The sequence below is a fragment of the Pochonia chlamydosporia genome, chromosome 3 (assembly GCF_001653235.2).
Source record: "Pochonia chlamydosporia 170 chromosome 3, whole genome shotgun sequence".
Lineage (NCBI taxonomy): Eukaryota > Fungi > Ascomycota > Sordariomycetes > Hypocreales > Clavicipitaceae > Pochonia > Pochonia chlamydosporia.
This window is the reverse complement of record NC_035792.1, coordinates 3,888,766-3,914,547: the sequence shown is the minus strand read 5'-3', so window position 1 is coordinate 3,914,547 and position 25,782 is coordinate 3,888,766. Positions and strand designations below refer to the sequence as shown.

General features: G+C 49.7%; 11 protein-coding genes across 11 annotated transcripts; 5 read left to right on the top strand and 6 right to left on the bottom strand.

The window, feature by feature from the left end:
* Positions 1-927: 927 nt before the first annotated feature.
* VFPPC_05028 (protein kinase activator Bem1) lies at positions 928-2,973 on the bottom strand (the record flags this gene model as incomplete). The annotated part of the gene is made up of 3 exons (XM_018284281.1): positions 928-1,800; positions 1,908-2,648; positions 2,866-2,973. The coding sequence occupies 3 exons, from the start codon at positions 2,971-2,973 to the stop codon at positions 928-930; spliced, it is 1,722 nt and encodes a 573-aa protein (XP_018145698.1).
* Positions 2,974-3,083: 110 nt separating this feature from the next.
* On the bottom strand, positions 3,084-3,482 carry VFPPC_17665 (hypothetical protein; the record flags this gene model as incomplete). The annotated part of the gene is made up of 1 exon (XM_022429355.1): positions 3,084-3,482. The coding sequence occupies one exon, from the start codon at positions 3,480-3,482 to the stop codon at positions 3,084-3,086; it is 399 nt and encodes a 132-aa protein (XP_022285607.1).
* Positions 3,483-4,234: 752 nt separating this feature from the next.
* On the top strand, positions 4,235-4,636 carry VFPPC_05027 (hypothetical protein; the record flags this gene model as incomplete). The annotated part of the gene is made up of 1 exon (XM_022428432.1): positions 4,235-4,636. One exon carries the CDS (start codon positions 4,235-4,237, stop codon positions 4,634-4,636), a length of 402 nt encoding a protein of 133 aa, XP_022284511.1.
* Positions 4,637-7,712: 3,076 nt separating this feature from the next.
* On the bottom strand, positions 7,713-10,041 carry VFPPC_05024 (dynamin family protein; the record flags this gene model as incomplete). The annotated part of the gene is made up of 3 exons (XM_018284277.1): positions 7,713-7,732; positions 7,819-8,056; positions 8,125-10,041. The coding sequence occupies 3 exons, from the start codon at positions 10,039-10,041 to the stop codon at positions 7,713-7,715; spliced, it is 2,175 nt and encodes a 724-aa protein (XP_018145693.1).
* A 1,494-nt stretch (positions 10,042-11,535) lies between these two features.
* On the bottom strand, positions 11,536-13,195 carry VFPPC_05022 (GANP domain-containing protein; the record flags this gene model as incomplete). Its single annotated transcript, XM_022428431.1, has 3 exons — positions 11,536-11,749; positions 11,820-13,050; positions 13,114-13,195. The coding sequence occupies 3 exons, from the start codon at positions 13,193-13,195 to the stop codon at positions 11,536-11,538; spliced, it is 1,527 nt and encodes a 508-aa protein (XP_022284510.1).
* Positions 13,196-13,733: 538 nt separating this feature from the next.
* VFPPC_05021 (vacuolar protein sorting protein) lies at positions 13,734-15,751 on the top strand (the record flags this gene model as incomplete). Its single annotated transcript, XM_018284275.1, has 2 exons — positions 13,734-13,834; positions 13,894-15,751. The coding sequence occupies 2 exons, from the start codon at positions 13,734-13,736 to the stop codon at positions 15,749-15,751; spliced, it is 1,959 nt and encodes a 652-aa protein (XP_018145691.1).
* A 388-nt stretch (positions 15,752-16,139) lies between these two features.
* On the bottom strand, positions 16,140-17,276 carry VFPPC_05020 (cenp-B; the record flags this gene model as incomplete). The annotated part of the gene is made up of 1 exon (XM_018284274.1): positions 16,140-17,276. The coding sequence occupies one exon, from the start codon at positions 17,274-17,276 to the stop codon at positions 16,140-16,142; it is 1,137 nt and encodes a 378-aa protein (XP_018145690.1).
* A 961-nt stretch (positions 17,277-18,237) lies between these two features.
* VFPPC_15884 (hypothetical protein) lies at positions 18,238-18,570 on the bottom strand (the record flags this gene model as incomplete). Its single annotated transcript, XM_018293637.1, has 3 exons — positions 18,238-18,271; positions 18,324-18,451; positions 18,517-18,570. The coding sequence occupies 3 exons, from the start codon at positions 18,568-18,570 to the stop codon at positions 18,238-18,240; spliced, it is 216 nt and encodes a 71-aa protein (XP_018145689.1).
* Positions 18,571-18,937: 367 nt separating this feature from the next.
* VFPPC_05019 (mitochondrial protein) lies at positions 18,938-19,852 on the top strand (the record flags this gene model as incomplete). The annotated part of the gene is made up of 2 exons (XM_018284273.1): positions 18,938-19,131; positions 19,186-19,852. The coding sequence occupies 2 exons, from the start codon at positions 18,938-18,940 to the stop codon at positions 19,850-19,852; spliced, it is 861 nt and encodes a 286-aa protein (XP_018145688.1).
* A 591-nt stretch (positions 19,853-20,443) lies between these two features.
* VFPPC_05018 (zinc finger protein) lies at positions 20,444-21,370 on the top strand (the record flags this gene model as incomplete). Its single annotated transcript, XM_018284272.1, has 1 exon — positions 20,444-21,370. One exon carries the CDS (start codon positions 20,444-20,446, stop codon positions 21,368-21,370), a length of 927 nt encoding a protein of 308 aa, XP_018145687.1.
* Positions 21,371-21,698: 328 nt separating this feature from the next.
* On the top strand, positions 21,699-24,524 carry VFPPC_05017 (Rad4 family protein; the record flags this gene model as incomplete). Its single annotated transcript, XM_018284271.1, has 2 exons — positions 21,699-23,911; positions 23,966-24,524. The coding sequence occupies 2 exons, from the start codon at positions 21,699-21,701 to the stop codon at positions 24,522-24,524; spliced, it is 2,772 nt and encodes a 923-aa protein (XP_018145686.1).
* Positions 24,525-25,782: the final 1,258 nt, after the last annotated feature.

The window sequence follows — 25,782 nt, the reverse complement described above, 5'->3', positions numbered from 1 at the left end:
AGGCGTCAGGTTGCTTAGAAGAGTTGGCTTCGTCCAGGGGTTCATTTTCTTTCCTGGTGTACCTTTATACATTTTCGGGCATTGGTAGACACGATAGAACCGGCAATAATGTTAACGTCGTTTGTGGCTCAAGTTGTACTTGATGCCGACACTTTTGTTTGGAAATAGACTCCCCACTATCTACAGTCTTGTGCTGGCATAACTCACATTTCGATATTCACCATCTTGTTAAGTGCTAGTATGTGCCGTCCAATTAGACCCTCCTAGCTGCGACTCGATCTGCAAAGTATCAAAATGCCGCCTCCATCTTCCCTCCGCCCAACCGTAAGCAACCAGCTTCCATCCTTTTCCTTCCTTCCAAGTGCCCTTGCCTGCCCCGGTCCCGGACGTCAGTCATATTCTCCGCAGCCCGCCCAGGATTCCCATCCTGACCCTTCCCAATTCCCTCGTCCTTCTGCTCATCAGGCATTCAACCTCGTCAAGGTATCAAGTCGCCATGTGCGTAGAAGCAAACACAATTCCTGAAATCAACTGCCAAAACGCCTTTCCCAGGCCAGAGCCTCCCTATTTAAATTGAATCAGACAAGTACAAAATGCTATTTTGCTTCAGGGACCTCAAACAAGCCCTTCGCAAAACCCCCCAGGAATGAAGTTGAGCTGAGCACATAGCCACGGGAGGTGCGTGCCACATGTCAACGAAGAAATTGTCAGCGGGGACAAATGAAGGTGAAAGCGACCACCCGGAGAAATGAGTGGCCGGGGCCACTGGGTTACAAAGATATATATACGCCTCCCAGCTGCTAATCATATACCCAAAAAAAAGAAGTTAAAAAGTTGAAGTGAAGAAGTAGATGTCGTACGAGCTTCGTAATCCGATGTTTTCGTGGCTTTGAAATCAAAATGCGAGCAAATGTCTGGTATCGTTTCTTACACAACTTCCACATAGAGAACAAGCTTCTCATTTCGCTGAAGAGCAAAATCAAGGTCATTATTGCTCATAAGATTAGGCTTGTTCCCTGTGGGCTCGTCCCTGTAGAAGAGCTGCAGCTGATCATCCGGGCTCAGCTTGAGTCGGTCCCGAATCTTGTCACAAAGTTGTTGGTATTCAACCTCAGATGGAACGCGAATGGCGATGAGGTCGCCATTGTAATACATCTTGACTTTCATTAATGCTTGCTGTTGTTGCTGTCCTTGCGGTTGGCCACCTGTTCCTGGCTGTGCGTCATCCATTTGCCGGGGCGTGGCAGATAGCCCGCTATAGCCATTGCCATTCAGGTTGGTTCGAGACCCAGAGTTGCCGGGAGGCTCAGCAGACTGTTGTGAAGCTTGCGAAAGACGGTATTGTTCCTCAATTTCGTGAGGATCGACCTCGTAATCTCCTTCGCGAGGAGCAAAGAATTGTTTCACAAGATTGCATCGCGAAATATACTCAGGCTGACTGAGCAGATTTTTTACGTACGCGTCGAGGTTGTGTAGTCGGCCTTCGGTGATGGCGTCTGTAACATAACTTACAGGCCCCGGCATGTATGGGAGAGTTCGCTTTTGAGCACTACCAGCATTCCCCGCCTCTGCAGGGAATTCTGTGAGAAGGGCGATCTGGAAGTCATAAAAATCTTCATAGTAGCGAGAGAGTTCCCAATGCCGTTTATCTTCAAGAACAGCCACAATGACAAACCAATACTTGTCCTCGGCAAAGCAGTATCGAGGAATCCAGGCTCTTTCCGGCGCGTAGAGGAGAGGTGTTGATTGGTTAGGGGCAAATTGTTGGGACTGGGGCATGCTTTGCTGTTGGGCACGATGCTGAGTTGTGATACATACATTAGCTCGTGGTACAAGAGGGAGAACAAATGCACACAGAGTGCAAGGGGGAAATTGAGGCCGTGGTTGGCTGCGTGGGCTGCCCATACCTGTGATCCGTTTTGGGTGCTCTGTCTGCCCGCTTGAAGGCTCATCCGCTCCATACCCTGTTCGACAGCTTGTTGCTGGCCGCCAGGTGGACCGCCGGCTTCAAATTTGCCTAGAGTGATGCTGCTATTTTTGTAATTTGCAGCCATCTTTTTCCATTCCTCCACGCTCGGGACTCCAGCTCTTCGCACCGCTTCCAAGGCATTGGGAACAACCTCTCTAGTCTTGACATAGCGGATCTCAACGTACGAGACGGGAATCAAGCCGGGTCCGCCCAACCTGGCGATGGGCTTGGCAACGAACCACTCAGGCGTGGATTGCGCAATGATGATGATTTGCTCGCCCTTGTGGGCACCCAGCTCATCTGCGCGCTGGGCCTCGAAATCATACATGACAATGGCGAAGATCTTGTTGTCGATATCGGTAGACTTGGTACTGCGATGGGTGATGGGTACGGCCGTTGTGATAGGATGTGGGGCATTTTCGCTGTAGCCGGAGTCGTGATCGGGGCTCTTTGCAGTTGGTGGCCTGCCATTGTCGGACTGGGCACTATCTCGCTCGGTACGGCCTAGAGCCTGGAAGAATGCGACCGGGACAAGACCTCGGGCATCCGGCAGGGCAGGATTGCATGCCTCATACCAGTCTTGATCATTCTCGCGGCCAATAACGTGGAAAAAGTCGCCCTTGGAGAAGCTCATTTCCTGAGATGACTGGGCCTCATAGTCGTACAGGGCTCGAATCACCTGCAAGAAGACGAAGTTGTCAGCAACCAGGGGTCTGCAGGGCGAGAAAAGAGACATGGTATAGCTTGAAACAAAAAAAAAAAATACAAAAGAATGGAAAATAAAAAGTAAGGAGCTGCATGTTCGACTTGGCTGCAGTGCATCGCCTAATGCTTGATGCGATACGCATGGTCTTTGGGGGGATTTACGATCGTGGTGGGAGATATCAGGAACGGACCTTTTTGGGTGGTATAATGGCGACAGCAGACTTATTCCCTATCGATGTATGGTGCTGCTTTTCCTTGTCGCCCTTGATGGACCGACGGAGAGCCTGTATAAGGGCCATGGAGGTTAGCAAATTGGTAAACTTTGGGAAAGCAGATGACGCTCCAGGTTGAAGTAGTTTGATTATGTCGCAGGCGGGGGGACCATTGCGACTCGGACGAGGCAAACAAGTCAAGTCCTGTCGCGCAAAGAAGCGGGGTGTAGAACATCAACTGCCCAAGGGAAATGAAGCGAAGCGAGGGAAGGAGCGACTGGCAAGCAGTGAGCGCCAAAATGGATGTCGCTGGGCAGAAAACAGGCAAGAGCATTTGACTGACGAGGCACGAGAAAGCCTACAAACTCTGGAGGCTGGCCGACATCCTCGAGAACAAATGCGTCCGTCTGGTGGACTGCGACACAGGCACAGGCACAGCTGCAGGCGCAGGCGCCGGCATGAAAACACATGTGCAGTGAAAGGAGCCCGAGAAGCAGGGCAGTGAATCTGAGCCAAAACCCATGCGCAGATGAGGGTGCGACATGCGCATGACGACGACACGATTGAGAAGCAGACGGACGGCAACATACCTTCATCCTGTACGACTCACGCTGCGACTTTGCGGCGAGCGCTGGCAGCAAAACGGAGAGAAGTCAAAGTTGTGGCACCGAAGGATGTAGAAGCGCAAAAGCTGAGTGCTTTGAAGGGGGGAAGCACTTGATGTCTTTCCCGTGCCTGTCTCTTCCTTGTCCTCTTGGAATAGTCTGTCTGGTCCAAGCAGCCAGACCAGACTTTGACAATCACCCAGTCAGTTCCCAACTGGTCGCCCGGTGGTCCAGTAGCTCGGCTCAGGCCCTGGTGTGGGCTATTTGGTGGATTCGAGGGTGGAGACGCTGGAGACGCTGGAGACGTCTGAACAGCCAAAGCAGCGATTTTTCGATGCGGGACAATAAGCGACTAGCAGGAGGCCCTGGAGAGGCTTGCGATGAGGAGGCACTGGGACCGGGACTAGGACAAGGACTAGGACAGGATGAGGAGGCGGGTGTACGCCGGCGGCCGTTGAGTCGTTGGAGGTTTATTAGCCGCAAAGTCAATGATCGCTGGATTCGAATTCGCCCTCGACTAGACGTTGTGCCTGGTTAGCTTGCGGACTATGGACTCGATGGATTTTCCCAACGTGGCAGAAGATGCACAACAGTGGATGCTGTTTGCGCGACGACTGAAGTACTTTGAATGTGGTCTGGTTGATGTGCATGGGGATGGATGGATGGCGGTGCACAATCTTGGGGCAGGAAAGTGACAAGAAGAAGGGTTTCGTTGCCAGTTGAATGGTCGGGTCGCACCTGGAATGAGGGAGGAGGAGATCAAGTTGCGCGGGCAACAAATATCTGACCGTCTCTCTCTTCCTTCTTTGTCTCGGCGGTTCGAGATATATTGTTGTCAGGAAGCCAACGTTGTTGGTCGTGTTGGTCGTGTTGTTCTTCGTGTTGGTTTATGGGTGTTTCTGTCGTCTCAGCGCGATGTGGCTCTGACTGCGACGAGTCGAGGGTACAAGTCGAGGATACAAGTGGGGGGTGGGAAGCTGCACGAGAATATCAAATTCGATATGAGGATATCTGGGCGACAAGGACGACAGCTAAGCCGGCAAGCGCAAAAGATGGAAGGAAGGGAAAAAGAAAGAAAAAGAAGTCAAAACTTCCAGCTAGATCCAGAACCTAAATGGACTACCTGCAAAAAGGGGGCTGCATGATGTACGGAGTAGACAGGAGAGGAAAACGGAAGCTAAGGAAGATGGTGGAGGCACTGTATTCCAGATGGGATGAAGCGACCAGGATCAAGTCTGCCGGCACATGCGTGATGGATGGCGCTGACGACCACATATAGATGAACAATAGCATCGTTCCATCTGTCTGTCACGATACAGCCACAAGCTGCCAACATTGAAGTATTGACGCAGGTAATTGGGCAACTATAGCACCTACCTAGGTAGGTAAGGGAGGCGCATCACCGAGTCCATGTCGCCAACGGCAGATCACTGCAGGGCTCAGGTGAAGTATCTAAGTACCAGCGAATGCGGCCCAGAAACTAGAACTCGAGACAGGCGAGCAAAGTGCCGAGGACAACAGCAAAAAATTACAGCATATGCACCAGAAACAACCTGCATGGCCTGGCCGTTCAATGTTCGCATATATGAAAATGCTGGCACTCTCGATCGTTGCAGGCAGAGCAAGCCATCGGCCGCCCGGTTTAGGCGACTTGCAGCATTTTCGAGGCGTGAATGAGTTGAAATCAACCAGGCCGCATCGATACTTGCTTCTGGGGCGGAAGCCATCGACAAAAAAGGGGAGCAAGGCAAGGGGCAACCACTGATGTCGACAGTTCATATTTGCATTTGACATGGACATGGATATGGACATGAAATCAATGTCAAGTTGGCATTGATGGTGCAAGTCAGTCAGTCAACTGGCCACTGCCATCGGCACTAAAGAAGCATATGAGAGGGGTCAACTCGCCTGGCTGGTGGGAGTCTAGCCAATCGCAAGGCAGCATCCCCGACGGCGCTGCCCTCAACCCGCCCTTGAATCTTCCCTTCTTTTTCCATTTTCCATTTTCCTTCTTGCCCCATGCGTCTTGCTCATGATTCTCTTCTTTGTTCAACATGAACTTGCAGGCAGCAACAAAAAGTACGAGGAAAAGGTTGGTTCCCATATGCAAGCCGTCTGGTCTGATACTCAGCACACCCGCCTAGCCGCGTTTGCACAACAGCTACTCTGTGCGGTGCATTACGCTGTAATGCAATACCAACCAACATCGAATCCTCGAAGCAATCTCGCGTGTATCCCATCTGTATATCCACCACGCGAGCACTCTCATGCAGACTGGGCACGCACTGCTCCCTCCCGTTGCCGCAAGACAGACACCTTGCCAGGATCATCCATGGCCTTGGTATACACAATCCGATGTATGTTTGCCCAAGCCGGTTGAGACCCGCCAGCCCCGAAGCCATCGAACAAGGTCGTCCAGGGCCTGCATGTCTTCCACAAATTGTGGCGTCTTCCTTACCCCTTGGGTTTGGTTAGCTGCTGAATACCACATGGACGTGATATCTCCGGGCTTTTCTTTAATCATGACCAATTTGTATTCAGGCTCGTTCCACCCGAAATGGCTACTCTTTTCATCAAGCTGATGTACAACATGCAAACGGTTGGTATGCAGAAGAAGCTGGGAAGTTGCACAACAAAAGTCCCGTGCTACGCCTTCAGTCTTTTGCAGTCGACTTCCCGATAGTGCCGATGGCATGAGCGTGCCTTGTAGCTATGTTATACGAAATATGGAACATGACAGAGCTGAGCCAATCTATTGCCTCTACGGTACGGCGCAACTCCGACATATTCTGCTGGCAGCATTATGGACTACTTGTGCCATCCGGCTCAGTTCTCAGCTTGAGAGACAAAGAATTGAAACTTTCATTCGCCAAAGGTTCACACTCAACATATCACAGCAACATGCATGCACCCCACACTTAGGCGATCCAGTTTATCTGTTTGATCGTCTCCCTGATCATGCCGGTACAGAAAGACTACGTCTATGCTCGCATATCTCACATCTTCAGCTGCGGGACCATATGCAAATATACAACTGTCCACCCGCTTCCATATTCGCCATGCCGCGTACGCCGCTTCTGGAAAGAGTCGGGGTTGAATTGGTGCCAATCAATCCCAGAGATACTGGTTGGTTGTCATAGATATAGAATACTGTCTCTGGCTGTAACCATAACTTTGCGCCGACATCTGTCAAGCTCCAACTAGATGGCCTTCTCAACCCAGGGTTCCCATGAAACCAGCTATTTGAGGGCAAGATTGCGGGACTCATCAACATATTTCTCATTCGCAGCTACCGTGCTCAGCACGCCACATGGACTACACTACAGCTGTACACTAACTGCCATGTTGCCCTCTTCGACCCTTCGATTTAGCATCCCAAACGCAGCAACATTTGGACGTGCCGACCTGATGCGCAAGCCCCTCTGCGATGTTGATCGTCCATGCGCATAACAACCCACGGACCCCTTGCTATGGGCTGTCTACGGAGTAGGCGCCATCGATTTGACCAGGCGAGCGCAAGTGTTGCTCAGGACTCAATACTTATTACTAAACCACACCGGGCCAACTAGCGAACTAGGTCCATCGCAACTCTGAAACCATACACTTCCGACTGGACGAAGATTATGACCAAGAATCCTATGCATTGACGGGTATCATTCCTCCCGGTGTGGAAATCATGAAGGGTTCACATGTTTGCGTTTTTGCGACGCCGTTTATTGTTTCTTCTCAGGAAACAGAAAATCCTGTATAAGACGAGTAGTAGGGACTGACTCGCTACAGGTCTCGAGTAAAACGGGTGACGTAATATCCACAGTGCATGTCTCTCAAATTGAAGAAGCACTGGGGCAACAGCATGCTTTGGTGGGCGAGATCTCATGTTTCGGGTGATGTAAAGGCATACAACGCAGCTTTCGTTGTCATATCTCATCACATTGTGACAACGACTAATTGGCAAACCAATCAAACGATTACAATGACAAACAAGGCCAAACACAGTCGCTACATACACAATACTGCTGCAACACACCAGCTAAGACACCACACTAATCATCTTGCCGTTGTTCCGGCCATACTTATCCAGGTTGATGGCTGATTGGCTTCTGCTGCCTGCCATCACCTCATTCGGAGTATGAAACACATCATGACCTGGACCGTCGGCGTTTTCATGTACTGCAATCCTAGGAATTCCACATGGAGAGGTTTCCCTATTGACTGATCTCATCACTTGAGAAGAGCTGCCCCTATGGGGAGTAGTCGATGGAGCTAGCACAGCATCAAGTCAGTAAACCCCTGCCTCATCCGCTCTCACAGGCACGAAGACACTTACATTTTGATCGCTTATCCCAGTCATCACACAGAGCCAGTCCGTCTTTAAGCGTCTGAAGCTCATCAGTAATATCTTTCCTCCGTGCAGCTACATCCTCCGACTCGGCCGCCAGTTCCTCCAGCTCTTCTGAGCTCATCCGGATAATCATGTCCGTCGTGAATAAGTTCGGAATCTCGTGCATGAGCAGATTCTCAACAGCCAGCAGGATTACGTTGGAAATGAAATTCCGCAAAACCATCTACAATGCATCAGTACACAAACTTCATCATACCTTGACGCTGGAAACGTTCAAAGAAGCAGACTCACATCATAGAGTTCCACAGTCGAGTACAGAATACGCTCCAACTGCCATTTGTCAACAGAACACGTCTCTACGTCGAAAAGGCTTTTGACCAGCGCAGTATTCCCCGGACTGATATTATCGGCGCTCAAGGCCTGCAGAAACTCAGGCTTTTCTTGCACAGAATTCCACAGCCTCTGCGCTCTGTGTAGTTCTCGGTTCACCAAGTTTTGCTGGAAGATATCCTCCATGGCGAGTGGGAACACATTCTTACCGTGCTTGGGAAGAATCTCCTCCAGCTTTTGCAACAGCTGCTCCTGTCTGTCTTGAAAGAATCGCTGTATGCAATAACGCTCAAGCCTGTTCCTGGTCTCGTCGTCATCGCGGAGGAGATGCGAGAAAGCGGCGTAGACAAACGACTCTGCTCTTTCCAGCACAATCTTTATGTGTCGACGGCCAATGTCCTCCCACTTTGAAGTCAAGTTCTTGAACAAATCCATGGCTGCCTTGTTGCTTGTGCCGCCTGGAAGAGAAATGTCTCGATTGTCCTCCAGCTGTGCCCGGATCTGCAGTTGAATCTCCTCCTGGGAGATTAAGACAGGTTCTAGAGCCCTGTACTCTGTGACATCAGACGGAGGCACTGAAGACGGCTGAGGTGCTCGCTTCCACGCCTCCTCGTCATTGTGAGCGTGCCATTGGATTGACAGTGTTGCCCCTCTGAAGAACATGACTCCCGCGAATACCTGGTTAAAGTATCGTACTTGAGCTCGAAGATTGTACTTTGCAGCGACTCCATCGGTCTTTTGGCTGAAGAACTCGTCTGCGTATCGGCCCTCCACAGCCTGGTCCGCAAGTTGGGTGTAGTTGCGTGCAATCTTCTCGAGGAAACTCATGCGTTGGATGTCTGTTACACGCTCTCCCCCGAGGTCTCGGGACCTGCGCTCAGCATCCGTCTTCAATGTCTGGATCTTCTGCCTCAGCTCAGGGAAACCCTGTGAGATGTGCTTCTCCAAAATATCACTAAGCTTTGTCCGCAGAGACTCGATGCCCTTGCGCTTGTCGTCAATTCTATCCCACGGCTCTGTCTGAAACAGCTCCCGCTCAAGCTGATCCCGAGAGTCAAAGTCATCTGGTTCTGCTTCTCCCCTATTGCGGAGGACATGCCAGCCATGCTTGAGGTAGTGAGACGACGTCTTCTGATTCTTCAGTAACTGAAGAAACGCGGCCTCGTCACCACTCCCCGGGTCCAGCTTATCGGGTTTGGTGATAATACCAAGGCATCTCTGTCCCTCAGGATCATGTACCTTGATTTCTTCTAGCACCTTTTGCATAACAGGGTGGCTTTTCGCAGAGACCACCGCCAGTATGATGGTGTTCTTCTTGGACATGTACTCGCCGACAATCTTGTTGACGAGGTCCTTGCCAGCAGCCGATTGTACCGTGTCCCTGGAGTGGTAAAATCCAGGTAGATCAATCAGAGTCAACTGATGGACGTTGGGTCCTGAAATCTGAATGTGGAGAGTGTGCCTGGAGAAGCTGTGCTTGCCATCCTGAACACCCATGCACTGAGTGGCTTTCTGAATGATTTCTGGCAGTTCAGGCGCCTCGAAGTTGACTTGGTTAAAGTCATTTATTTTCAGTCGCGTTTCTTCAGAGTCCTCGGGAAGTGTCTTGATTCTCACCCGGCAGGATTGTTCACCGATTTTGCGACGAAGGACCAGCTCCGTCGCAAATCGTGTACACAAGTCGCTCTTGGATGGGAATTTGGCCCTTGAGATGGATTCTAAAACAGAACTCTTGCCGGATGATTGATCTCCAACGACAATGATTTGTGGGAGTTCGACATATCGATCTAGATTGTAGTCTCTCAGGCTGTCAATGATGTCAAGCAGGGCTTGACGTCGACCTGATCCGCCGAGAGATTGTGTCTGGTCAGAGTCCATTGGCACAGATGGATGTATGGAAGGGCAATAAAGCAAAATTTCGTTCGTACTGATGTAGAAGAATTACGTGGTTATAAACAAAGATTCTCGCTGATAGTAGTGTACTGTGTGAAAGTCAACTGGACATGGCTGAAAACAAACTATATATACTTGTACTGGACATCATATCAATCAATGATCAGCATCACTCCTCACCACACAAGCACGAACGAAATCTTTTCCCGAAGAGCAACCCCCACAAAGACTTACGCAGGACTATATTCAACAGCCAATTGAACCCTGGACGTCTGGTCGTCCATGCCAGTTCAGCCTTCTCTGCTTCAGCTACAAAACCACACAGCCACAAGAGCAATTGATTTAAGTTTCAGTTTGAAGAATTTCAATGATGGACCAACCCGCTGTTTGCACTTACCGCTCGTGTTACCCGGTTACACTGTCCGAGGCCATGCAGATGGCTGAAGTTTTGGATATGCAAAGCCCGACCCAACTGCATATGGCGAGACACGCAAGCTCCAGCACAGCAGTGGCCGTCCAACAGGTCTTGTTCTTGAAGAGTTGCCAAGGTTGGGCCACATTTACGGGTTGGTCGGCCATTGTGACGACGGCAGCAGCTGAAATTGACATCATGCCACTTTAGTGGCTCAGCAACTGTGTCTGTTGGCCGATTAACTCGACCGTTTGGCCAACATCATGCAGGTGTTATCAATGGCGGGGGATGCTATTATTATATTTACCTCGGCGCTTACCAAGCCCAGCAATGGTCACGCCATGTTCGTGGCATCTTCATGAAGCCTGACTAGCAGACAAAAAAGACGTGGAATGAGTGGCATGCAGATTGTTAAAAGAAAGAAAGAAGTAATTATATATGCTAGGCTAAACTATAAAATTCTCCTTGTTCCCATGCTAATCATTTTATCCAGAAAGCGATCCGTATCTGTATGGTGGTCTATTGTCAATTGTTGAGAGAGAGGTCGAATGTTTTTACGACTTGAAAAAAATGGGCATGATAGGTTTTTGTCGCTAGTACTGAACGCCAGGTTCATGGGTATCGGTTCTGAATCAAAGCAATCATCTGTAGCAGCCACCTTGCTACAGTGTGAAACAAACATAAAAGCTTCCGTCATCATACTGGTGAGAGTCAGGGCGTCGGTCCCCAACACTAGGTATCGGGACAGTTAGAATCGAAATAAGAACATCAGCAACGCTTTCCAGTAATGTCCTCCTAGCCAGTGCCAGGTGAGGTCAAACCGAAACACCGTTGTCATCATTCCATGGTATTAAGTGATCGTCTCATCCAGTTTTGATCCCACATAGCGGATCAAATTCATGGTGATAACAAGCCACGAGTAAAAATGTTATCATAATCAAGTAAGGCATCGCAGTTGAAGAGGGCTGAGGGGGTACACGTTGACGTCTACTGTGTTGCCAAGGAACCGAAACAAATGGTGCGGGGTCAGGGATGAGAAACAATGAAAAAAGAACCCCATCGAAAGGTTAGATTTGCCCTTTGATGTCGACTCTTCGGAAAGCCTCGGATCGGGATGCTTCGAAAAGCTGGCCAGCTTTCCCGCTCAGGAACACAATGTTGTCTGATCGGTCTTCTAACAGGTGCTGGCCGTTGTGGTCGATGATGAACTGCGCAGCATCGGCATCAGACTCGAAGCCAAGCTCTTCAGTTATGAAACGGAGTTTCACGTCCGGTTTATAACTACAGACAGTTAGCTCCTATTTGACTACATCGCAAATTCGCGACGGTACAAGACAGAATTTGGACATACCTTTTGCAAACATTACACAAGGCAGCGAGGCGCTCTCTTGCAACAAACATGTCCATGAGATAGGCGCCCATATTGGGCGTGTCAAGATAGAGCTGGAAGAACTTGTGATAATTTCCCAAGGCCAAAGCTGATCGAACTTGCAACGCATGTTTAATCGGCTTCTCCTCCTTTTCTGCTGTGGTTAGATCTGCAATCGCGTCGTTTAGACCGGTGCGATTGGCGGTATGAATGAAATAAAGAATACGATACGCTTTGAACTCGACGTGGTTGCCCTTTAAACCCAAACTATACAGGGAGCGGAGCTGGGTCTGGCACTGATTATACTCACCGATATCTCCCTTTTCCAAAGCGATGCGGGCGTGGATTTCGTACACGGAGACAGTAAAATCGTTTTTAATCCGTTGGACAGTAAGATCTTGTCGCATCGACTTGAACTGGTCGCATATATATGAATAATTTCCCTCTTTCCTCCACTTCTTTTTCAACAGGTCCAGTGTCTGACGCAGAATACGCTCTGGCCGGACATTGGAAGGAATCGGAGGCGCAGTCAGGCGGAGATACCTCTTTTCTAAAACCTCACTGGTTCCAATAATGGGACCAGACGATGGTGGAGTTGGACTCGGCGACCTATACACGGCCTTGTACTCGCTCTCGAAGCGGCGCTTGCGTTTATTGGCGGCCTCCTTGTGGAACTTACTTGACTTCGCCGAGTTGTCATCAAATACAGAACGCTTGTCCGGTGACGGATATGAGATACGAGTCTCGAGGGATGATCGAGAGTTAGCATTGTACCACGGTGGTTGATTCGATTCACCGTTGGCCAAATCTGACGATTTTCTTTTCTTGGGGTTGGCTCGAGACTCAGACGACGGCGTGTGGATATTGCGGTTGTACAATGCATCACGGTCGGCTTTCACAAGAGCTTGAGGTAAAGGAACAGCATCCCAGTCTATCGTATACAAGGTGCCGTTTTCTTTGGCAGTCCCAATAGTCTCCTTAAGTTTGGCTTCGAGTTCTGCACGAGAAACGGAAGGCTCGTCGTTTTGGGGGAGAAAAGATCGCTGTACATAACTTCGAACAGATGCAGGCCACTCCGTCTTTGGCTTGGGCTGCTCTACTTGTGACGGGGCAGCTGCTGCGACGGGTGGCACATATCCAGCGTGTGAGGGCGGTGTTGGAGGAGCGTACTGACTGAAGCCTTGGCGAACTTGTACCGGAACGAAGGCAGGGTCTGCGGTGATAGTGAGTTGACGAGTTCTGTGATCAAGCAGATCGTGTTGATGAAATTTCTTACTGGCAGAGTAATTGTACGAAACCGGTTGGGTCGGTTGTGAGACGCCAGGCGCTTGTTGCGTGGTCGACCACCCTGGCATCATGGTGACGATCCGAGGGGTACTGAATGTTAGCTTCTTTGTCGAAATATCCAAATGCTAGTGTTCACCAGGTTGCGGTAGGCGAATTTAGCGATGGATGATGATATTCGTGGTGATGCGACCTAAAGACGGTGTCGGAATTAAAGAGGAGGAACCATTGATTTCTTGTGGTGTGGGTGGCGAGGAGACTAGTGACAACCCAAACCCGTGACGAGCCGGAGAAATCTCGGCTAATAGGATGTGGGATGTGGGTCAGTAGTGACGCAGTGAATCCATCCCGCCTGGACGATACACTGACATGCTCTTGAGATAGGCGGGAAAGCACAACTGAGGCATTCGTCAAAATAGCTCAGTTCAGATCTGACAGAAAAACATTCCAGGCGTAATCAGCAGTTTCTCGATCAAGTGGTCAAAATCGAAAACATACTCTTCAGTTCTTATATCCAGTGTCAACGGATCGAAAGGCACTCCTGTACCATTGTCACCGTGGGGTTGGATTCGGACGTTTCATTCTGGCCAACCAGCCACTCCGACATGACGAATGTTTTTGAAGCACATAGATCTAACTACTGCTTTACGACCGTCTTATTTGCCGGATGAGATCCTACTCTTTGTTCAGGATAATGTCGGGCTCTATGAGGGGTGAGCTCAATACCCAGGTCGTCAACATCAAAAAGCTGTTGCTAACCAGAGCATCTCAGAAAGCTGAAGCTTCCCAATCAGCAAAATGGTCAAGTTTATCTGACCTCTCATCGCATCTGCTATGTTGATAAAGCCGAGCCTAGAACAAACTCCTTGGCTCTAAATCTTAAAGACGTTGACCGATATGAGTTCTACGCAGGCTTTCTGAAGTCGTCACCAAAAATCACCATATTCCCCAAGCCTTTGAAGCGTTCATCACTACATATTCGGGCTTTATCCAGTGCAACTTCTCCTTCAAGAAATAGCTCGGCCTCCCCTGGGTCAAGGGACGGCCCTTATCGGCCACCTCAAGAATCTGCTCCCTCTACTACGGCTACTTGGGTCTGCACCATTTGCAGCTTCTCGAACCCGATACCCGTGAACTTTGACCCCTCCACAGCAAATTCTCACACCCCCTTACCGCCATGTCTTGCCTGCGGGATCAAGCCAACATTGGCACATATTCTGAAAGCCGCCATCAACAATGCCAGTCAACGTGCTGCGCCATCAATCAATGTTCCGTCGAGCCCTAGCCGGCCGTCGTTTCAACAGCGTGAGCCGGGTCACTCTTTGCCATCAAGCTCTCAGGGCACTATTCATCACAATTCCAGCAAAAGCTATGAGCAAGCTACGGCATCTTCCGCCGCTGATCCAGGGGCGTCATTTCCGTGCCCCCGTTGCACATTCTCAAACCATCCGTCCTTGCTTGCCTGCGAGATGTGCGGTGCGCCGCTTCTGTCACAAAATTTACCCAGCATAGCATCCGAGTCTCCAACGATTCGTACGGAATCTCCAGGTCCTGTGCACGAAACTCCTATCAAGGCACAATCAGGAATCGATGTTGCCGAGAGTATCAAGCTTTCGTTCCGAAGCGGAGGTGTCCAGATTTTTTATGAACGGTTAAAGGGCGCGATAACGCAGAGGAAGTGGTTGCTACAGAATGCTCCTCCAGTTCCTAAGAGTGGAAGAGGTTCGGAGACCAACGGGGGAGCTGGCTCGTCTGATTTGCCCGCCGGAAATAGAACCAAGACAGCGGGTATTGCTGGCCTGGAACAGCTTGGTCTCAACATGCATAAGAACAACGAAATGTTGATTGGTAGTGCGTTTGAAGATCTTGAAGCGTTAATGTCTTCAGCAAAGGAAGTTATTGCCCTTGCGGAGCGATATGCCCGCCAAACGAATGGTGCCAGTGGCGGTGCCTCAGCAGAAGAAAATGCCATCCTGGCAGAATCTGCGAGCCAATTAGGTCTAGTGACAACAAAGGACATAGTTGCTGGCGGAAGCTCTGAATCTCTTTACATATCAGAACTATCTCGGAATCTCGCCGAGTTCCTGGCCGACGACTCCAGGGGCGTATTGAAACGTGCTGGTGGCATCATCACCCTCGTTGATTTGTGGGCCATGTTCAACAGGGCAAGAGGCGGCGTCGAGCTCGTCAGTCCCATGGATTTTGAAAAAGCTGCTCGTCTATGGGAGAGTCTAAAGCTCCCAGTCAGACTGCGGACTTTCCGAAGCGGCGTCATGGTCGTGCAAGGTAGGGACCGAACCGACGAGACTACCATCAAAGCCCTCCTTTCTTGGCTGCAGGATCTACATGAATTTCCTCCAGAACGGGAAGTTACTTGGGACTGGAGAGAATTTGGACGTGGTGTGACAGCCTTGGAGACAGCAGAACGATTTGGATGGAGCATTGGCGTTGCCGAGGAGGAGTTAGTGATGGCAGAGGAACACGGCGCTTTGTGTAGAGAAGAAGGGCTGGAGGGCTTAAAGTTTTGGAAGAATTATATAGATACTGGAGATATTCCTCCACCAAAGAGCAAGGCCAGGCTCGAAGAAGAGGCTATTGTGAAGGCACTAAAGGATAGTGGATTCTTATAAGATACCAGCCTCACAAATGTGGCCATGCATATAATACATTGCCTTTTGGATACACACCAGGTTAAGGCGGATTTGATAAAAGTATTTCATTATTTCATTCAAGCTCATAAAGTTGCGTGAATTTGGACCTAGCAATTGTCTGTAGTAGCTTGCAGACATAGCTTGCACACGATAACACCTTACCCCCTGCCAGCTCAAGGAAATGACATACGCCTAATTCTTGCAAATAATAATCCTAAACTCCAGTGCCATCTTTGTAAACCCAGACCGGTACTTGTGGGTAATCATCATCGGTGGCTTTTGATGGGGTAATAAGCCCTCCAAATCCCACCATCCTTCGAGGAATGCTATCCATCGAGGGCGGCATCAACTTGCCAGCGCGCGTTGCTCACACAACAACATGTGTAGACATATGCTCGACAGCTTCCTTGATTGTGCGTAGCATGCGCTGATTAACGCAGAAAGGACAGCGTATGGGTCGCTCATTAGACGAAATCGGCCCATCAGAGTGGATGGGTGTAAGAGTCAGGTCGTGTGTCATGTCCTGCGCAGGCGTACCGTACCGAGGATCGACAGACTCTCGTCCGCCCGGTGTTGCCACTATGCCAGCTGCATGCAGTCCAGTCCGCTCCGCTCGTTCTCGTTCCTCTCGGGCGGCGGCTGCTTGTTCCTCGGCTGCCTGCTCTTCCTGTTGGAGTTGACGCAAAGCATTCTGAAGGACAATTTCCGCGTCGTCATCCGCATACATTGGTTGCTCGGGTGGAGGCGGCGGGGGAGGAATAGGTTCGGGATGGGCCATTGTATGTTGCGGCAGTGGTGATTGGTGTTCAGCATTCATTCTCCTCAAAACCTCGTCTCTCACCAAGGCGCACGTGTTGAGGCTGGCTTCCACTCCAACTACGCGGAGGACTTGTTCTTTGATAGCGGCAGGGCTCGTATCAGGGGCAACAGCCATCACCCTGGGAACACAGTCGGCCAGGTAGTCGATATCCTCGGCAGGGTCGATGCCACCTTCCCCTGGCCGCCGCTGTCGTCGGACAAGAAGACCATAGCGTTTCTTGAATCGATGTATCCAGCCAGGAGAAAACTCGGGCGCGTTTTCGTCCCTGTAACGCGGTAATTGAACGAATATAGACTTCGCCTTTTCCCCGAGCTCGTCATTTGTTGGTTGGCGACCAGACGCCTGAACTTGTTGATACCATAGAAGAACGAGCTTTTCAACGTCCGGCCAATTGCCAAATCGCAAGCGAGAGCCTGAGAGCTGCGGGTTGTCGCCGTCGAGCCGCGAGTATTTCGGTGACAGTGAATGCGACACCGTTGACTGACTTATTTGCTGGCCATATTGTGAATAGAACCATTCGATACACGCTTTATGCGCGGGTCGAATCGTTTGCGAGTTTGCCCACCTCCGAAGTGCGCGACGTTGATCGAGGGTTAAAGAGTGTCTTTCTTTGGGCGACTGGAGATCCGTTGGCTGGGTAAGGTCTGCTGCTACCAAGGCAGGGTCGGTGGTTGTATCAGCCATTGGCGTCGGCGTTGTGAAATGGTTTTACAGAGGCATTGTAGATGAGCATATCTTTGTATCGAGGACTCCAGCTCAAGGAAGGCGTAATGTGGCGGGATATATTGGCTGGTGACACGTGATTCTTCACCACCAACTTCGCTCGCATTTATGCGACAAAGGTACATGCTAACGTACCTTAGTACAGAGTTCACCCATGTCTGATAGTGGGTACCAAACAGGGAGAACTGTCCACTTGCTTTCGACTTTAGCATAAGGAACTAGCGCGACCCAATTTCAAACTAATGCATGCGATTACAGCGGATAACGCTTCAAAGGGAGAATTCGTCGCTGTAAATACATCTCAGGCTGAGACCAAAGGGAAGTATGGTCTTCAAAATACCCATGAACGACCAGACTCTGAATGTATCAAGGCTTTAATATCGACAACGACTAGCCATTGAGAGATGGGTCACATTCTTCTTTCAGGTCTAGTCACAATTTATAGAGTAGAAGCACCTACTTTCCAAGCTCCCACTGCATCTATCACAAGCAATGCATTACCAGGTAAATGACCCAGATGACTGGTTCAAGGTGAGTGCTCAAACACGCAACAGTATATGTGACAGCGGGCGAGATATTGCGGTCTAGGTAGGAGTCACAGTTTGCGCACTTCAATGTAATACCCTCCTAGGTTATTGCTCTCTTTATCCATAGATATATGTCGGCAGTAAACATGTAATGCAAAGGGAATCTTCAACAATTTCTCACATATACTGGATGGTGTTTCATACTCCGTTCCAGTTGCTAGTGGAAACGAACAATCCCTCTCTATGGTTCTGTCACTACAACAATGAAAGCCCGAATGGTTTCCAAGCGCATCTGCGAGCTGCGCGAATCAATTCTAAGACGGCACCCTATGCAGAGTATATGTACACTGTTCAATTCTTACAGCATTTCGCTCCCAGCCACTTCTTATAGCCCCTTACTGCTTCTTCTCCTGTTCCTCCATAAATTTCCTGTCTTGCGGTTAGTCACTGCATGATTCGGTCGCCCGATGAAATAACGCACTTGATGAAATCGGCCTCATCGGAGCTGGAGGCATTGATCGGAGGAGTAGCGGCGGCGGCACTCTTCTTGGGACCAGAGGTAGCATAGTAGACACCGCCGAAGAGGGTACCGAGGATGCCCATGGCCAGCTGCGAACCGAGTTAGCACATTCTCAATATCGTGGCTCTTTGCCGTAGGTCGAGGGCAAACGAACGTAGTGGCCGCCGACTTGTCGGCCAGCAATGTTGTAGGTAGCGATACCAGCCATTGTGAGACTATTGGGTGTGGATTGGGAGGTCGGTCGGTGCGAATTGGCGACGGTGATCAATTAGGTCGACGGTAGAAATGCGTCTCTGTTACCGTCTTCAAAGACAGGGAGCTTGAATTGGAGACTGAAATCCCGAAAACGTGCCTGGAATTGCAGGCGAAAAGCGGGTATTGCTCGGCTAGCCAGCTAGAGCATGGGCATTGCGACGTCACCAAAATGCAGTGGGCTAGCTCCATGGGTGATTCCGGGCGAGCATTCCATCATCAGCGAGGTGAGAGGGTAGCTGATCAAAACCCTCAATTTTCCCGTGAAACTTTCGCAAACATCTTCGCATCATATAGCAAATAATATCATATCATTTCTCATTATGCCTTGGTGGGGGAAACCGAACGATCCGAAGGAGCCCAAACCTGAGCCGTCCCCGGACGCCAACAGCCAAGAGAAGAAGGCCTTCGACCCAGACAAATTGCCAGCTCGAGAAAAGCTACCTAAGCGGCTTCAAAATATTATTGACAAGTCGGATCAGGATAGTCGCTTCTTTGACGATGTTATTGATGGATAGTAAGCACAGTGTGACCAGATTTCCTAGTCAGTATTTGCTGATTGTCAACCTAGCGCTCCCGCAACCACCGACACCAAGCTTCGATATGCCGCCTATGCTACCAGATTACGAACCATACTCTTGTCAGCGCACCGCTACGTCGCTTATACATCCGATATTGGTGAATCGTTTCGACCGGTAGCACATCCGAAACTCGTCCGCGCTGCATATGGTATCTCTTGGCTCTATATACTTGGAGATGTGTCTCACGAGGGATATCGAGCGTACTGGCACAACCAGCGTATATTGAATCCCCAGCTTCAATTAACGCCGCATCAAGAAAAAATCACTGGACTGTCAGCTGACAATAGTTCAAACCTTGCACCAGGCGTCGTTAGCCCTCTAGAGGACTGGCGAACCGTTATGGTCCAAAGAGGAATCTTCCAAAGCATTGCAAGTATGGGTCTTCCGGCTTTTACGATTCACAGTGTTGTGAGATATTCTGGGAGAGCCTTAAAAAATGCGAAGAACGCTACTATTCGCACATGGGCCCCAATTGGCCTTGGATTAGCCGTGGTTCCGTTCTTACCGAAGATGTTTGATGAGCCGGTTGAGAACGCTGTAGAATGGGTATTCCACAAGGGATTCGAGGCTGTTGGTGGAAAGAAATACGTGGGAACCGCACCAGCTACCGGGCGTGAGGATATGCTCAACAAGCCGGTCAAGACTAAGACGGAATGATGGGATGATCTCGGATGTATGGCCTATATGTTTCTGGTTCCGGCGTTTGGTACGGTGGTTGCGCTCAGCTCATCAATATTATCCAAAAAGAATTGTTTGCTGTAAATTTACTACACTCGAGTCAAATCTCATCACCATGAACAAATATATTTGGTGATGCGCATTGGGAGAGCTTGTTCCCATAATTCTTGATGTGGATGGCCTGATCCGGGGTCATGACTTGCACAAAAGGTGCATGCCTTGTTCTGCAGAAACAAAAAAGAACAAATGTCTATTACGAGTCAAAGTTTGGCTTTGTTGTATCGCTTGTAAGCTTGCTTGAAAGGGCTCGTGACGGGCTCGTTTGTGATTGAGGCGCATGCTCCAGTACGTAAGCGCCTTGGCCAGTCGCGACTCGCGAGTCTTCCAGAGCTTTCCTTCGCCTCTCACTTGAAATGCTCACACTTGGTCAGCGACTAGACTGAGCATTGCACTAGACTCTCAACCGCCACCGGTCTGGAGCATTGACGACGCTCCGTTCTGCCTGACTGCACACCCTTAAAAGCCTTATCTGTATATATATATACCTATTTGCCGGTTTCCTTTGCAGCCATGTCGTCATCATCAGGTTCCGCCGCTCAGGAAACGAGCTACATCATGAGAGATAAATCCGATGCCACTCTGGTGGGGAAGCATTGCCAGTACGAATACTGCAACCAACTCGACTTTTTACCATTTCTTTGCCAGTCCTGCACAAAAACCTTTTGCTTAGATCATAGAACGGAGACCTCACACAAATGCGCCAACGCCGGAGCATGGGCAGAACGAAAGAGACAAGCCAACCTGGCCAAACCCTCTATTGGTCAAGGAAGGACTCTACGAGACAAGGTTTCCGAGAAGCCTTGCGCATCGCCAGAATGCAAGACAGTTGTGGGCACATCTTTGACCCCGGGCGTGCACTGCGATACGTGTAATCGCGATTACTGTTTAAAGCACCGTTTAAAGGAGGATCACAGCTGCAAAAACTTGGTGCCCATTGGAGCGCGACCAATGCAAATAGATGTCGCGCAAAAGACTCGAACAGCATTGGACAGGCTGAAAGCTTGGGGCTCAGCAAAGAAAGAGCAAGCAGGGCGAGCACTGCCGAAGCCGAAACCTAGCTCGGCGGCGGCTAGAGTGGTGGCGACCAAGAAGCTCAAGGAGACTGCAAAGGGGGACAAGAAAGTTCCAGAAGAGAAGCGTATCTACTTGTATGTTGAAGCTGAAGCAGAAACGGCCAAAGCGAAATTGCCCAAGGGTGACTTCTTCTTCTCCAAGGACTGGGTTGTAGGCCGACTCTTGGATCAAGCTGCCACTGGTCTACAAGTTCAGAATATCAACAACCAGAGCTCGGAAGAGAAGGACAAATTGCGTGTATTTCACGTTGAAGGGGGCAGGATCTTGGATTACAGCGAGAAGATCGGGGCAGCTCTGCAAAGCGGAAACACTGTGATTTTGCTGAGGGGAGTGGGAGCTCCAGCGGACTTGATAGAGATGTGATGTGAAGCGGGCATAGGATGCTTCAAGGCCCTGCCGAGAATTTTGAGGAGCGGCGATACCCAGAATTAAACCATACATATCCTTCATGAGAATAATGATAGCATAAATAGAATGCATGTTATGAAGAAAATACCACAATGTGATATGCCCGTCTTTGTCACACGGTAATCTGCCATGCCTAATTGTGTCACGTGGAGTCGTGTGGTTTCCGCGCGCCAGGCCTGTGACGGAATGCTTTTCCTCTGTGCACTGTCGTGAATCTTCATCAATTCACGCTCTGCTCTCTTCCCTGTCGTCAGAATGAATTTCTGCGACAATTCGCATCGAAATGCCACCTCATGTTCCGCGCAAGCGATTGCGCGGGTCGCCCGATAAAAAGGAACCCAAGTCTACAATTGCGACGTCGAGCAAGCGGAAGCCAACATTGTATGATGACTTAGATGCCCTTGCAGCACCATCATCCGGAAAGACTTCTGGGTCTTTTTTTGAGAGCCTAAATGATGGCAGTGATAGCGAAAGCTCCCTTTCGTCATTATCCGATGAGGATTTCGAGGACGTGCCTCTTGCAAAACGACCGAAGCTCGGCCCAGAAGCATCAGAAGACGACGAAGAGGACTTCGAATTTGAGGACGTTGAGGCTCCGACTCCGGTTGACTCAGCCGTGCCAGTTGTGTCTGGTGACCTAGAGCTGACGCTAAACAAAGATACTCGGCTGTCACTGACAAATGTGTACGGTGATAAGAGAGGCCCTTCAAAACGCGAGAGAAAGGTGCGGAATGCTACTCATGGCATTCACGTTCTTTCCCTTCTTTGGCACAATGCTGTACGAAATTCATGGTTGTGTGATCCTGAAGTTCAGGCAATTATGATTTCTCATCTGCCACCTAAGATGTGGGATGAGATTGACCGTTGGAGGCAAAATTCTGGTCTTGCCAAACCGTCCGCCAACTCTGGTTCATCAAATCGCAAGTCCAAGGGCAAGTCCAAGGGAAAAAAGAAGGAGCATGAGCCTCGTGATTGGGGTTCTGCAGCAAAACGACTTGAGGAGGGTGCCATTGACATGAGCCATGGCGACCCTCTGTTCCGGTTGATGAAATCCCTTACTTCGTGGTGGAAGCAACGGTTCAAAATCACCGCCCCAGGGTTGCGGAAATGGGGCTACATGGCATTGGAGAGGCTTGACAGACTGACCAAGGCATACAAAGAAGAGTTCGACGATGTCAGTCGGTTTGGGGAGAAAGTAGCCAGCTTGGAAGAGTTTCGGCAATATGCTATAAACTGTCAGGGTAGCAGAGATGTTGGAGCGCAACTCTTTACTGCGTTATTACGTGGTATTAACCTCGAGGCTAGAATGATTGCCAGTTTGCAGCCTTTGGGCTTTGGCTGGAACCGCTTAGAAGATGCGGATCCAGAGCCGGGTCCGAACGAACGGAATGCAAAAGATGTAAAACCCGCGAGGCCCAAATCGAAAAACGATTCGAAGAATACGACGAAGACTGGTCGTGGATCCCAAGCAACCGGTTCAAAGAGAACACGGCCGAGCCGTTCAGCAACTTCACTCGGGGGCAAAGCAGATGGCAAGGATGATTTAAAAGTAGAGTACCAAGACACTGATGACGAATCCATCGTGGAGTTTGAAACCACTTCAACGAAGTCCAAAAAGTCCGCTCCCAAATTCGATCAAGATCTAGAGTACCCCCATTACTGGATAGAAGTTCTGTCGCCTGTTACCAAAAAGTACTTGTCCGTGGATCCAATCATAAAGAATCTCATTGCGACTAATCGAGAAATCACTGAAGCGTTTGAACCCCGGGGCCAAAAAGCAGACAAGGCTCGACAAGTCACAGCTTATATTGTTGGATACTCGCCTGATGGCACGGCAAAAGATGTGACAGTCAGGTACCTAAGAAAACAAGTACTTCCAGGTCGGACAAAGGGTGTCCGGATGCCAATAGAAAAAATCCCAGTCTACAACCGGCATGGCAAAGTAAAGCGCTATGAGGAGTTCGATTGGTTTAAATCAGCCATGTCGGGATACAGGAGAGGCACAAAAGCCCACCCTATTACCGAAGTAGATGAGGTCGAGGATTCAAGCGACCTAAAGCCCGCAAAAGCAGAAAAGAAGGAAGTGAAGGAAGGTGAAGAAACGCTTCAATATTACAAACAGTCCAAGGAATATGTTCTCGAAAGGCATTTGAAGCGAGAGGAAGCATTGAAACGTGGCGCCGAGCCAGTTCGGAAATTCAGGCACAAGGCAAAAGGAGGCAAGATTGAAGAGGAAGACGTTTACCTACGATCAGACGTGCTACACGTCAAGAGCGCGGAAACTTGGCACAAACAGGGTCGCGCTCCTCTGGCAGGAGAACAACCTCTTAAAAGAGTCCCATATCGCGCCGCGACAACTAATCGGCGTAGGGAAATTCTTGAAGCTGAGGCTGCCACTGGGCAGAAAGTGCTACAAGGGTTGTATAGTTATGAACAAACGGATTGGATTATTCCACCCCCTATTGAGAACGGTATTATTCCCAAAAACGAATACGGGTAAGTTAAAGTAGCCTCAAGAACCACCTTGCACTTCTGCTAACCAGTATACAGCAACATTGACCTCTTCGTTGAGCACATGTTGCCTGAAGGCGCAGCGCATGTTCCTTTCAGGGGCGCAATCAAAGTGTGCAAGCGTTTAAAGATTGACTACGCAGAAGCTGTTATCGACTTCGAGTTTGGACACCGAATGGCAGTTCCTGTCATTCAAGGTGTTGTTATTCCAGAAGAGCACCACGACGATGTTATGGCGGAGCTTGCAAAGGACGAAGCAGAACGCAGAAGGAAGGAGGACGAGAAGCGGCGGAAAGCTGCGCTTGGACAATGGCGAAAGTTCATCATGGGTCTGCGAATCGTGGAGAGAATTAGACAGGAATATGGTGAGGTTGATGAGAGCGTGTCGGTATTTGGGCATGGCAAAGCGGGCGCATCAAAAGATCATGTGCATTCTGCCGCCATGATGCAAGATGAGGATACGGCTGGTGGGTTTCTTCCGGAAGGATATGAAGAGGATCATGAAGAGGAGCAGCATCATACATCGAGTTTCTTCCCCGTTAGTCATGATGATGATGATGCGGCTGATGATGCCGGATTGACCATAGAGCATCACTAGGAAAGTCTTGTTGGACATGTTCAACTATATGGAACTGCTCTTGAGCATGATGAAGCGGCCATTCTGTGAACCCGCAACCATGATAAGGGATACTTCTTGATATTCCGTTGTAAATTATCATCAAGGTGCATGCATAATCCCGCTGGCGTTGCTCATGCTGCTCATAAAATCGAACAAAGTCAATGTCGACTTAGAGAAAGCACCATTGACTTCTTCCGGGTGCCATTATCGGCCCTTTCCAAACATTTCATGCCATTTACCCCTACTCCCCGTGTCTGCCAGTTTATCCTGCCGCGAAGGCATTTCCGGCACAACATCAAGTTCTACAGTTTCGTGGATTGTTGATATAACCGCCAATTCCTGCTCTGGCGAATCTCTTACAGACCGTGGCCGCAAGAGAAATAAGTCATTGGACGTGTTTTTCTGGCGTAGGTTGTATGTTTTGTCTGGTGTGCGAAGTACGGCTGAAGTATCTGAGGATTCAAGTGTGACACTACCATGGCAGGGTCAGAAAGAAAAGTGGTAGAAGTTAGCAGCATGGGACTAACACTGGTGCAGTATCGGATTCGAGAAGATTTGCCAAATCGGGCGGGAGCTCAAGCAGTCGGAAGCCAGAGTCGTCTGGGTTATGTACAAGGCGTATTCCTTGGCTTTGGCTGGACATTGTGGCGGAATGATGAATTTGAGCTGATCTCTGGCTGGTGGGTGTGTTAGGCTTGGTGCATGACGGATGGTGAAGCAGGGTTTAGATTTAGAGTACTCCGTGGAGTAAGTTGAAAATTACCTAACAATTGTTGATACTGTTATACAGCGTACAGGGGTTGCCTCTCTGGTTCTGTGATATTCTTGGTATCTCAAGTTATCCTGGGATGTACGACTGGAAGCTACAAAAAGATGTGCTTGGTGAGGGTATGACGAATTGATGAGTGAGAGAGTGAGCGAGTGAGTGAGACTGAATGAGTTGAGCTGCCCCACCCTTACCTGCTCACCCAGTCCGAAGAGGGAAGGTTCGTTGGTGAGGTCAACTGGTGGGACAGGACACTTCAATGTCGCTGGTGAGGGGCAGCGCTTTTCGGGCTGGTCTCCTTGGTCTGGTGAAGTCTGATCTGGTCTCAAGTGCTGTCCTGTGTCCACCCGCCGTCATGCGCCAGTTGACATGGACATGGACCTCAATTCATTGTTTACTTCCCCAAACACTACGCTTTTCTGAGCTCCACAAGACCAGACCAACGCGACTACCGCGTCTGTCGCCAGGCAA